The 13,673-nt window shown below is 44.2% G+C and overlaps 1 protein-coding gene across 4 annotated transcripts in view; it reads left to right on the forward strand.

Annotated features, from left to right (window-relative positions):
• The window catches only part of LOC129413407 (acylamino-acid-releasing enzyme-like), a 154,614-nt gene that overhangs the window by 66,290 nt on the left and 74,651 nt on the right, over window positions 1-13,673 (forward strand). For 3 of the 4 annotated variants that reach the window (XR_012369499.1, XM_055167110.2, XM_073867460.1), the window contains exons 5-13: window positions 37-112; window positions 4,944-5,035; window positions 5,127-5,183; window positions 6,850-6,987; window positions 7,078-7,169; window positions 7,259-7,299; window positions 7,383-7,504; window positions 8,532-8,592; window positions 10,285-10,382. Coding sequence is in view for 3 of the 4 variants with exons in the window: in XM_055167110.2 (XP_055023085.2) it covers window positions 37-112; window positions 4,944-5,035; window positions 5,127-5,183; window positions 6,850-6,987; window positions 7,078-7,169; window positions 7,259-7,299; window positions 7,383-7,504; window positions 8,532-8,592; window positions 10,285-10,382 (777 nt within the window). In the remaining variant the exon portion in view is untranslated. The remainder of the gene's footprint in view (window positions 1-36; window positions 113-4,943; window positions 5,036-5,126; window positions 5,184-6,849; window positions 6,988-7,077; window positions 7,170-7,258; window positions 7,300-7,382; window positions 7,505-8,531; window positions 8,593-10,284; window positions 10,383-13,673) is intronic. The other variant, XM_055167111.2, reaches the window with a different exon arrangement.

A 13,673-nucleotide genomic window follows, 5' to 3' on the forward strand; every position in this document is an offset into this window, starting at 1 on the left:
TCTCTCTCTCTCTCTCTCTCTCTCTCTCTCTCTCAGATCTGGCATAAAAACAGTAAACTGAAGTGTATAAATCTGATAGCTCTTGGGAAACATGGCAAAGTGTATGAAGATGGTAAGAAAACATTTAGACTGATTAGAAAGAGTAAGTATGAATCAGCTTTTGATCTGAATAGACCCCTTCAATGTTTGCAAACATTGAATGACTATCGGGTGCGTGCACAGCATGGGGTCAAACTGTTCATACCATTTAGGCTATCTAGTTTAATCTAACAGGGCTGAAAAATTATGACTTACCTGAAAGTGAGCAATACAAACACAAGCCTCTTTGATATTTGCATTGTCCCAGTCTGCACGTTTAATTGCTTGCAGCCGCAGATGTTTTTATTATTTGTTTTTGAGATTCTGCAGGAATCCCAAAAAACTTAACGGCAGACCTGGTGCGATTTTCAAAGCCCACGACGCAAGTAGGCATTTTTGACGATACCGAATACTACGCAAGTCAATCTGCTGTAATGACTTTTCTGACCCCGACATGCGCAGTGGGAACCGCCTGTGACGTGAACTGTGAAGGGGTCTATAGTAATGCAACAAAAACATGACACAGCAGGACAACATTTATTTCAGAAGTGTTTACTCACTCACGTCAGAGGCTCTGCCCACTAGCGTGCGTTCGAGCGGGTCTAAACGTAAACATGTTCATGGCGATGACGGCGGGCAACCTAAGCCTAAACGGAAGACCTCTTCCGCACTGGCTAAACGCATGGACGAGCTATCGGCTACGGTACAGCAACTACAGACCTTGTTAGCCAATGCTACCACTCCAGCGACTGCGGAAGCTCGCGCGGAGCCAACGACTGGTGACATTTCACGTCCCGCCTTTGATCAGCACCCGTTTACGTCTGACACAGAGGTGAGTGACGTCGTATCCGTAGCAGCCACGGACTCCCTGTTCAGCGAGGCTCGGACGGGGAGCGAGGCATCCTCTACGGCACTGTCATTACGCGACACCCTGAAGAGGGCTCTCGCGAAACTGGAGCTGGATTTACCGTCAGCATCCACAGGAACGGCTAATCTGCTTTTTCGGTCAGTCCCCGGGGCTAAAGAGGTATGTCTCCCTCACTGTAAGGATTTCACCGACGTGGTTTCGGCGGCTTTTCAGTCGGCCCTGTCTTTTCGACCAGACCGGGTTTCACGCATGCTGGCGGACATGTCCGCCCCAGACGCCGTGGGACTCGGCGCTATGCCAGCATTGGAACCCTGCGTGGCGTCTCTTATAGTCTCACCCGACGAGGCCTTACGGAAGGATGTGCGCTGTCCTACTAAAGAGTGTAGGCATACTGATGATGCCCTGGTTAGGGTGTATAACACAGTGGCTCGGCTGGGCCGTGTGGGCAACTCCATGGGTCACCTATTGCTGGCGTTACACTCATCGTCAGATTTTTCCAGCCATGAGGACTCAACGGCTGGACTGCTGGACGCCTCACTGCAAGCCCTCGGTGACATCGTGAGCGACTGTGGGAGGGCCCTGGGTCTCCTCGTACATGCGAGGCGGCAGGTTTGGCTGGCGCAATCGCCCCTGCCGGAAGTTTGCCGCAACAACCTGCGTCAGATACCTCTGATACAGGACATCTGTTTGGGCCGGCCGCGCAGAAGGCTTTGGAAAGGCGGGTTCGTGTTACTGAGTTTCGCTCACATCATGTGGAGCGCCGCATGACGTTTAGGGAGCCGCCGGCAACCTTACGCCCACCCCGGCAGACCCCTGTGCCGCAACCCAGGCCCCCAGGGATGTTTAATCGTTTCTCCCAGGCCAGGTCTGCCCCCCGCTTCATCGAAATGCTGTGGGAGCACCCATACCAGCGCCCCCCCAAGGGCACAGGACCAGCGGACAGATGCCGCTGATTGGCGAGGGTCGACGGCGATGGGATTCACTGCAGCCCAGCTGCAGTGTTGGGTAGACATTACATGCAACGGCTGGCTCCTCGGGACGCTAAAGGATGGCTACAGGCTGCAGTTTCGCCGTCGACCTCCAACTCACAACCGCGTTTGCCATACTGTGATAAAAGACAAACGGCAGAGCCTCGCCCTCACAGCAGAAGTTCAAAAATTGCTGCTGAAGGACGCTATAGAGGAGGTGGAACCTCAAGTGTGTTCGGGGGGGTTCTACTCCCGTTATTTTCTGGTTCCAAAAAGGGATGGGGGGTTCCGACCCATCCTGGATCTGATGCGCTTAAACTGGTTCCTGAAGCGCTTACCGTTCCGAATGTTATGCACGGCAGACGTTATTCGTGCTGTGATGCCAGGTGTATGGTTTGTCACCATAGACTTAAAAGACGCTTATTTCATGTGCCCATTGCGGTGGAGCACAGGCAGTTCCTGAGATTCAGTGTTCAGGGCAGGGCATACCAGTTCAAGGTCCTGCCATTCGGACTCTCTCTGGCCCCCCGGGTGTTTACAAGATGTGTCCAGGTGGCCCTGGAGCCCCTTCTACATGACGGTGTTTTCGTCCCACCATACCTGGACGACTGGCTCTTGTGCGCGGCCACGTCGGAACAGGCTGCTTCAGATGCCAACCGCTTGCTTCAGCACATAGCCGCACTTGGCCTCAAGGTCAATTGAGAGACTTTTGTCCACGAACCCTCTAATAGTGCTTACTATGGGCAGTGCTCAACCGGGTTCGAGAGCGGAGTCACCGGCTGTTGTTGATAGCCCCCCGATGGCCGAGCATGCCGTGTTTCCACCTCCTTCTGTCACTTACAACAAGGCCAGCCTGCCCGCTGCCCCCCCCTACTGTCCCAGATGGGGGGGATCCCTATGGCACCCTTGCCCGGAGCGCCTGAAACTTTGGGTATGGCCGCTGGGGGGTCCCGGGACCTCCTGGACTGTTTGGAGAGAGTTAAAATCACTGTTCTGAACGCCCGAACTGGGCACTTTTTGTTGCCTGGTGTGCTGAGCGTGCACTTGACCCCTTCGATTGTCCCATCACGGCCATACTTGATTTCTTGCAAAAACTCTTGGACGACGGTCGTTCACCGGCTACATTGAAAGTTTATGTTGCTGCACTTTCGGCCTACAGGGCTCCGCTGAATGGCATTTCTGTGGGCTCCCTTAAGTTGTTGGTGGCTTTTCTCAAAGGCGCACAGCGGTTGTGCCCACGTGTGCGTGCGGACTATGCTCCTTGGGATTTGAATGTAGTCTTGACAGGTCTGTGTGCCCCACCGTTTGAACCTCTGGAACAGGCGGACATTAAATGGCTCTCCATGAAAACAGCGTTTCTACTGGCCATTGTTTACGCAAAGAGGGTCAGGGAGCTCCATGCCCTCTCGGTGAGTGATCATTGTCTGAGATGGGGTCCTGAACTTGACCGGGTTACCCTGTGGCCCAACCCTGCTTTCTTGCCCAAGGTTTTGACACCTCAGTTTGTTAACCAGCCCTTGGTTTTGGCTGCATTTCAGCCTATGGACGAGTCCCGCCGGGTTTTGTGTCCGGTGCATGCCTTACATCGTTATGTTTCAGTGACGGCTCAGTGGCGGACGACGGATCAGCTGTTCGTCCGTTTTGGGGCTTTTCGCAGGGGCGCGGCTCTGTCTAAACAGAGGCTGGCGCATTGGGTTTCTGATGCCATCAGAACAGCTTATGGTTGTGCTGGTGTGTCTGCACCTGTGTCTGTGAGATGCCATTCAACGCGCGGTGTGGCAGCCTCCTGGGCTTTTTTGAAGGGGATTTCTCTTGCCGACATCTGTTCAGCGGCCACTTGGTCGTCGGCCAGTACGTTTTCCAGGTTTTACAAACTGAATGTGGTTCCACTTCCACCTGTTTCTGCAGCAGTGCTGCCTGGTGCAGTGTAGTGGATTGCCTTTGTGTATTGCACTTGTGTTAATAAAGGTTGTGTTCGGATTTTGTCTACTGTCTTTATTCTTTATTCCTTGTGACTTGGTGGTATAAGTCTTCCACTTTGTTCCGCCTCTGGCGGTCTGGAGGTATGAAACAAAACGCTGGTTGCGAATGTGGCCGTGGTTCTGTGGATAGTGGAAGACCACCAGAGTTCTCGGTCACTCGGAATTGCGAGAATGACCATTGAGACAGATCATGATGCGTTGATAGAATATATATTTGAGCGTCATGAGGTAACGGGATGACAGACAATCAATAAATTCTCGTAGCCAATGCGCGAGCACATGATATTCCACTTTGTTCCGCCTCTGGCGGTCTTCCACTGTTCGTGGAACCACGGTTGCATTTGTGGCCAGCGATTTCGTTTCTACTTAGAAATGTTTTTTTAGAGAGTGTCAAAGGGATGACATATTTTTGTAGGCCAACCCAGAAGTCAACAAAAAGCCCACTTATTTTCCAGTAGATTTTTGAATTTCCCAAAAATAAGCTCTGTGTTTAACAAAAGACACTTTATGACACTTACGTGTTTTGTCCAACAAGATAATCTTCACAGATAAACACAACTTTTATGATTTTTCAAGTATAAATACGTTTACTAAAAATTAAAAGCTAACCTTAGGCTACAAGCGAACTACAACACAGTCTCTCCAAATCAGCGTCATTACCACCAAGCTTATGACAGCTTTTTAAAACTTTATTAAACACATTTAAAAAAATGTAATACTCTGTGGATGAATCTGTTTATGCCCATGTTGCGTTGTTTTTAAAATCTTCGTGCATGATGATTTTTAAAGTCCCCGACAAAGTCTGTAGCAACTTGTTAGCAACCACGCTTTAAAGACACACTAAAGTTATAAAAAAAGTCACGAGTGGTGATATTGCTGATGTGTTATGTCATACAATAAAACATGAAAATATCTTGGGCTTATGTTATCCCACCCAATATCCTATTTAACCTCCTAAACCTGGCGTGTCCTTTATTCAGAATCTGCTAGACTATTTTAAAACTCTTCAGGATCAGATTTGGTCTAACATGTGCTGTCTGTTCTCAGATCAGTTTGGCTGTCTGGTCTGGTCTCATTCAGAGACTCATCTGCTGTATGTTGCTGAGAAGAAACGAGCCAAGACCGAATCTTATTTCCAGGTCCCTTACAACTACAGCCACACAAACATCAATAAACCTCATATATAATATGACATAAGTCAACATACTGACTTCATCTGACCTTTAACAGCAGGGACCTGAGATCGATGAAGAGGAGAACGTCAAAACAAAAGAGGAAGTGCTGAAAGTAATAACTGAATGAATACATGTCACCTGTATTCACTATTACAGTACTTTGCAAAAGACTTAGGCCACCACCACCAGCTTTGTTTTTTCACTCTTTTTTTAAGATACAAACAGAAAATACAGGAAATATCGAGTCGATTAGGATTTCATTTAGGTTTAAGAGATCTTGCAGTTGCCTGCTATTGCTCAAGTGGAAAATGAGTTTTCCCTTAATACTTGACACTTTAGCTTATACTGATGTTATACTGTTACAGGGCTCAAAATTAACTTTTTTATTTGGTAGCACTGGTGCTCCCAACTTTAAAGAGTTAGGAGCACCAGCAAAAATTTAGGCGCATCCATCCAAAAATTAAAAAGCACCACAACTACATTGTAAATGTTAATAGATTTATTTTATTTAAAATAAAACACCACCACCAGGCTTTACACATCCTATGGCCAGCATTTAAAAGTTGGTCTTCTATTTTATTTTATTTTTTGCTGCATAAATTCCTAAATTAATACCCAAATGCTGTTGAAATAGTATAGCAGCAATAATAATTTAACAATTACAGGTAACATGATTAAGATTACATAGAAAATCTAGCAAACACGTAAAACACTGATTAATTGTGACATTACAAAAGTGACCTTAATACAGAAGGCTAATATATATTGGTATTAATAACGGCATTACCAGGATGCTATTACTACTAAATAGGCAATGTTTTAAAAAATACAACAAAAACATACCATCAGCATTGTCGTATTCCACAGCAACATGGACCACAAGGATGTTTGTAGAATGTCCATTCACCAGCGCATGCGCACATACACCATCAAACACACTTTGATAGACAGGTCGGTGTCTCCATCAATAATAAACACATTTGTCATGACACGTCTTGTGTTTTTGGCACTTTCACCATGTTTAAGCAAGGTACGTGTGACGCTTAAAATGTTTTGATTCCGCCATTAACGTCGTTTTACAGGATTGACAGTAAACACAGTAAGTTACATTTTCAAAGCGGAGACACTCGAAATCTTTACGCCACTCTCTCTGAAAGGTTTAACGTCAACTCGTATTTTCCGATGGTGGAGTTACATTTGAATCCGGATCGTCGTCAAAAAATACAGTAATAACCTTGGCTGTAATCGGCTCGCTCTCGTCATGCTCGCGACGCGTTCGTCTTTTCACATTTCCGCGCTTCACGGCAACAAGGAATGACTGACCCTCATATTAGCCAATCTGCGGTCTTCATTAAACGCAAGAACTTAATGGTGAAATTTGATTGGTTATGTATCGTTGGAGAGAACACTGAACCTGGGACAGCGCCAGCACGCAGGATTACAATCAACTCGCGTCACAACAAAATGGGCAGTCGCACAAATGCTCCCAAATATATTTTAAGGTCGCACAGATTAAATTTCGGTCGCATATGCGACCAAAATGGTCGCAATTTCGAGCCCTGCTGTTAATACATACATATACGTTAATGCTACATAGACATGTCCTGTATTTTTTTTGGTTGTATTTTAATAAAGAACCTGAGAAATAATTAAATATGATCACTATACTATTGCAAAAACAACAGATCTAATGGTGGCCTAAGACTCTTGCCCAGTACAACAGTTATAAGGGAGGGTTGTGTTTGGTATTGACAAACATGTGTTTGTGTCTGTGGCAGGGACAACAGTTTGAGTTTTATGAGGATTGGGGTGAAGCACTGGTGAATAAGAGCAGCCCTGTGCTCTGTGTGCTAGACATTGAGAGCAACAACATCACGGTGCTTGAAGGAATACCCAACAACATCTCACCAGGACAGGTGCGTGTGTGTGTTTGTGTGACACGAGTAAGTGTGTTCAAATGTTTTCTGCATGGTAAATTATATCAATCTTGAATCATTTGTCCATAGGCATTCTGGGCACCCAATGACACTGGTCTGGTGTTTGTGGGTTGGTGGCACGAACCGTTCAGACTGGGACTAAAGTTTTGCCCCAACAGAAAGTGAGTGATAAAGTGTTTTTTTGTAAAGTAACAGTGTAGATGGTTTGAAAGTGTTGTGTATTTCTCAAGTGTTGGTATGGTTTCTGCAGGTCATCTCTCTTTTATGTGGATTTGGCGAGTGGTAAATGTGGTAAGCTGTGCTTTATGTTTTTATCTATCTGTAGGGAAGATTGTGTGATGAGTGTTTATAACACGTGTATAATGTCCTCTCAGAACAGTTATCATCTGACTCAAGAGGAGTGTCTTCACCTCGACTTAGTCCTGACCTTTGCCGTATTGCCTATCTGGAGTGTGACGTCTTCGGTCCACACCAACAGTGCACCCGCCTTTGTGTGGTGTGTATGTGTGTCTATATTAAAGGCGGAGTCCATGATGTTTGAAAGCCAATGTTGATATTTGAAATCACCTAAACAAACACGCCCCTACCCCAATAGAATCTGGACCTTCTGTTGATAGACCCGCCCGACACATACGCAACCCGGCATTTGATTTGATTTGATTGGCTATAAGTGTGTTTTGGTATTCGGCCCGTCTTCTTTTCCAAAGCGTTTTTCAAACATCGTGGACTCCGCCTTTAAGGGTGTGACGATTTTGATTTTAAATCGAAATCGATAGAAATTAAGTCACAACCTCGAACTTCGAATTAAAAAATGGGATCGTGGATGCTGCCACGCCCCCACGTCACGTCCGGTTGGCTTGCCAACGGGGGGGGGTGGCTCTCAGAGGTGCCTTTAAAAACAGCGGGACACAATTTATATTTTTAACACGAGGGATGTATTGCTACAACTCATTAAAATGCATATCATAAACAGGATTATTACCTAGTGATCTGACTTCGGACAGAGCGCAGCCCTCTGCACGTGCGCAAGAGTGAGAGAGGCGTGAATATGCAGCGGGTTATATTTTAAACAAAAAGGATAGTTTGCCTCAGCTCGCATGAAACGCATAAAACTAAACAAATACGTAAGGATTTCTACTTTAGTTTATGTTTAGACTTCGGACAGATGCGAAAGCGCGTGCAAGTGAGACAGAGAGAAGCGCACCTTCTCATGACGTGCTGGTTTTGTTTCAGGTGCTAGAAGGAGTCCAAGACGCGCACATTAACTCCATGTGCGTGCACGAAGGAATCCTCTCTCTACAAGCTCTCCTGTGTAAAGTGAAGCCCACTAACCCCCATGCGAGGAAAAGCACGCAATGTGCATGTTATTGTGAAACTATAATCATAATAATAAATAATAAAATTGTGACGTTAGAATTGAAAATGTAACCAAATCATGGATTTGCAGAATCTTGACACCCCTAGTCTGTGTGTGTTGATCAAAGTCAGAGATATGTTGTGACTGTGTTGTGTTTTGGTTACAGTATGACTGGTACACCAAGAAGACGAGTGTTGTGGTTGATGTTGTGCGGAGAGCAAGAGAGGGTATGTGCAGGTTTTTATACCATCTCATATTATTGCATGTATCTTTGGGATATATTAGGCTGATTGTCTGAACATTTCCAAAGGCCAGCTATTTCTGCACAGGTCTTATTTTACCACAGTTTTTAAAATGTAAGATATGAATACACCTAGGGCTGCACGATTAATCATTTTTAAACCGAAATCGCGATGTGAATGGATGCGATTTTAGAATCGCAAGAAATGCGATTATTTCTATTCAAAACTATTAAATATAACAATCATCTAGTACGCAGTTTTTGACAGTTCGCTTCATGCGCATTTTACGTTTGATGCAGTTTAGACCAATAGAGTGCATGAACACTGAGGTGCTGACTACACGTCATCACACCATTTGGAAAACATGAGCGCGAGCAGCAGTTCAACTCCTCAACAAAGTGTACGGCCATAAGATTTCCGCGATGCCGAAAACACGGACAGAATCGCGAAATGCATACAAATGGAATTAACTGCACAACGCGGATTGTCATGAAGTTGGCAGATTTTGGATTCAGTCATTTTAAAAACGCATTATAACTCATTAACCGGCAAATGAAAGGACAGAAATGCGCGAAAACATTTCCCTTTTGTGTAATGTTGGACTTAAAGAAAGGTGTATATACGTCCGTTGCTCGTCATGCATCGCAAACAATGACACGCGCCTCATCAGACTATAAGCAGGTTTCATTAAAGCCCGGAACACAGCAGACGAAACAGGTACATTATACTTTCTTGCACGCGCACATCTGCACCGCTTTGAATATTTACAGGCATGAGGGTTCATGAAGCGCGCACACAGAGAGCAGTCAGCACACGCGTGATCACTAAACTTAAGTTTTCTTTCTTGTCTAAGTGAACATAAACAGCTGGATGTTTATCAGTAGGCTATATTGAAGCAGAGCAGTTTTAAAGCTGTCTTGTGTCTTAAAGTGACAGTAACCTGGTGCTTTCTGTGTCAGAAATGTTTATTACACACCAAAAATTAAAATCACTCCTTAGTCTTAACTGAACAAGCTTCTGCAGCTCCACATTTAAAATCCTACAGTGAGGACTGTGCAGTCTTTTATTTGTATTTTTTGCTTATATTAAATCATAGATTCTAATAACTAATATATTTACATTTATTACAGATGCCTGAAAAGTAAAACAAGATGAGTATAGTCTTATGATTAAAAGAAAAACTAAACATTTGCTTGTCAGATGCATTGTTGAAGTGACAGCCAAAATACATTGGCCTATATGTTATTTTAAATAAAACTTTCAAAAAAAAAATTTAAATTGTATTTTTTTTAATGTTCTTAGATTAAAAAAAAAGTTTGTCTGCAGAATAGCAAAGTCCTGCAGACAACTTGGTACAATGTTTAAGAGGTTTTAAATAAACAGTAGCACAGCATCTTTATTTGGTGCTATTAAATCCACCACAACAAACCTGGATGTACCTCTTTTATTATATACTAATGAATCGCACTTTAAATCGCGAATCGCAATTTTGATCAGAAAAATCGCAATTAGATTTTTTCTCCGAATCGTGCAGCCCTAAATACACCTGTGTTTTACCTGTGAGAGCAGAATGATTGATGTGATGTGTGAGGTGCACACTGAGTACAGATGGTGATATGTTTGTCACGGTAAATGTCACAGTAGGGGTTTAATGTATGTTTATGTTATGTTTGTCAGATGGTTTCACGGGAATCTACTGCTCGAAGTTGTCTCCGTGCTGCTGGTCAGCTGACAGTCAGCGAGTACTCATATCCTGTGCTCAGAGAAGTCGCAGGGTAATCCAACACACTTATAACAGCTGGGCAGATACAGGAGAAGATGACAGACTTAACAAAAACCCCATTCACACCGACCTCTGGTCCCAGAAAATACCCGTAAAATTGCCAGACAAGCGTCTGTGTGAACAAAAACTCGTTCCGTTAATCTTCTGGGATTGTTGCCAGAAAGAAGACCTAGTAAGATACGCGGGTAACCCTCTGTGTGAACAAGAAGCCGGACGAATGCCGTAATGGGCGTGCCGAAGTTATGGTTCAGCTCCTTACAACGAGAGATAACATGCATATAAACATTCACCACGAGAAATGTTGCAAACTAGATTGAAGCAGTTATCAGGAAATGATAAATGAGATGCATAAACAATGACGCACGTGCCGTAGTGAGGACGCGCATGTCAGGGCAACATGAAGTTGGTTCAACTCTTTAAAATGAGGGATTTACAACATTCACGACGAGAAATGTCAGCAAACTGGACTGAAGCAGATATCAGGTAAGTTAGCTCGTTACTTACTGCTTTGAAACGGAGATCATTCAGCAGCATAAAAGAATATCGCGTCACGTGATCATTTGAGCTACAATAAACGATCATACCTGCGCATCATCCCAACAATATATATCGTTCAGCTCTTCAAAATGCGGGTTTTAAATGCATATAAACAATCACGATGAGAAATGTCTGAAAACTGTATCAAAGCAAAAATCAGGGAGCTCGTCAAATATCTGTGTGAAAAGGGCTATACTGTGTGTAGTATTTACTGATTCATACAGACCTGTTAGCTGGACACTAATACCCCGTTTACACGAAGGAAAGACGCAGATATTTCCCTGCGGTTTGGCCTGTCATTTACACGAAAACTGTGTTTTTATTACAGAAAACGTCTATTTCTAAAACCTCTGGCCAAAGTGGATATTTCTGATTACCCCGGTTATGTGTTGCCGTGTCGATTGGGAGAAACGGGGTTTAGGTTCTTAAACGTCACATTTTGTGCCAGAAAATGTTTAACGTCATGAGAGCGCCCTTGCAGTTTGTTTGGCTACTGATCAATCAGGTTTATCATGGATGCTGTTAAGGTGCTACTAATTTTTACGCTTGTGGTCTGTTTGCATTTGCAACAACTGCTCTACGATATGGAGGAGCAGAGGCGAAGGAGTGCCCGGAGGTCAGCATTTTTACTGCAACTTTCCCTTCCAAGACGTAGGTGCTTTGCCTGGCAACCTTGCCGCCGCCGGTTTTGGATCCGACCTGGGCGAACCGCGGTCTGGTGGGAAAACTTCGAGAAAGAAGTCGTCCTCCCGGAGGAATGGCACGAGAACTTTCGAATGTCACGGTCATCTCTACTGTCCCTTTCGGAGTTACTGCGTCCCACCATAGAAGGTCAGACTACTGTTATGCGGTCGCCAGTCAGTGTATTGAAAAAAGTTGCCCTCACCCTGTATTATTTGGCTGATGAAGGTAGACTTCGTAAAACAGCCAACGCATTCGGTCTGTCTAGATCGGCTGTTTCAATAATTATCAGAAAGGTTTGTAGAGCGATTACTGTCTACTTGGGTCCTAAATATATAACTGAAGCGGCTGTCCAGCGACTTGTGCAGGGATTTGAAGAACCTCATGGTCTCCCTCACTGCCTAGGTGCTGTGGATGGGACCCATGTAGAGATAAAGCAACCCGCAGCCAATTCAACTGATTACATCAATAGGAAAGGGAGATTTACCTTAAACATTCAAGCCACCTGCGATTATAAATATGCCTTCATGGACAGTAGTAAAATGGCCTGGGAGCGTGCACGAGGCCCGTATTTTTGCCAACTCCACACTTAACATGTCCTTGAAAGACCGAAGCATCCCTCCCTGTCCAAGGCAAATCATTGAAGACGAAGAGGCCATAACGGTTTACATACTAGGCGAACCTGCATACCCACTGCTCCCATATCTTATGAAAGAATATGTTAATGGGGGAAGCACTGCCCAGGAGCAGTACTTTGGACTGTGTTTGTGCCGAGCACGGATGGTGATAGAATGTGCTTTTGGGAGACTAAAAGCCCGGTTCAGAGCCCTGAGAAGGGCCATGGACATTAATCTGGCTGATCTTCCCTTTGTAATTTATGTTCTTTTGTGGTACACAATTACTGTGAGGCTTCAAAGGACATGATAGATGACAACAGTGTTGCTGAGGCAATTCAATATGAAAGGGAAAACCAGCCAGACACACAACCAGCTACCAGAGGAGACTGCATGACATAAAAGGAAAGAGGGTCAGGAGAGTCCTCACTCAATTCCTGGATCCATAAAAGTGACACTCTGTTCTCCATTGTGTGTGGTATCAGACAGTATGACAACTCTAAGTTTAAAGTTATTATTGTCATAGTTCTCAATATTTTGCTTCTGTTTATCACAGACCTAAAAACTGTGTGCTTCTTACATGCCAGTACAGGCAGTATATTTTGGCTACATTTGAAAGTGTTAAGCATTTAAATTTACAACATGTTAAGACAAAACGATTGCCGTTTTCTGTTACTTACATTGTACATGTTTACAAGTCACTTGTATGTAATGTATTGACATTGCCAAGTGTAAATGTTAGTTGTTTGGTATAATGCCATTATCAACATAAAGAATGAGATATTCTAAATTACCTTTGTGAACCCTTACTATAATAGGTTGATCTGGTTTGACCCATGTTGAATAAACACAGACACATGCATCTTTCAGGCATTTTACTTCTGTTATTTCATTAATACAGAAAAGCAGACAAACATAGTAGTGCAAATAACTGGCATCTGTAGTGCAAATTGGCAAATAATAAAGAAAGGCATATTTCAAGTAAACTTAGACTTCAAGAGGAATTCACAGAAATAGTGCATATAAATGATGTTTTATATAAACAAGGTTTGGGAGGAGCTGATCAGTCAATGAACTCGGCTGGCTTTCAATCATTAATCAATAAACATGGCTGGCTCTTAATCACTAATCAATGAACTTGGCTGGCTCTCAGTGAACACGGCTGGCTCTCGATGATTAAGCAATGAACACGGCTGGTTATCAATCACTAATCAACACAACAACTTAGTACCAGCTCTATAAATAATCATAGAGTCCTTACCCTCAATTCTCTGGGACATTATTGCAAGATGTCCAGTCAAACAAACCCAGCACAGGAAATTCACCATACCACACAGGATTATCTCGGGCCTTCCGACAGCGGTCGGGATGTTTCAATCAAGCCCGAGGCCTCCCCACAGGCCGGGCGATCTTACCGCATTGCTACACGAATCCCGAGGAGAAAAGGACCG

Source organism: Misgurnus anguillicaudatus, chromosome 5 (assembly GCF_027580225.2).
Source record: "Misgurnus anguillicaudatus chromosome 5, ASM2758022v2, whole genome shotgun sequence".
In the NCBI taxonomy this organism is placed as follows: domain Eukaryota; kingdom Metazoa; phylum Chordata; class Actinopteri; order Cypriniformes; family Cobitidae; genus Misgurnus; species Misgurnus anguillicaudatus.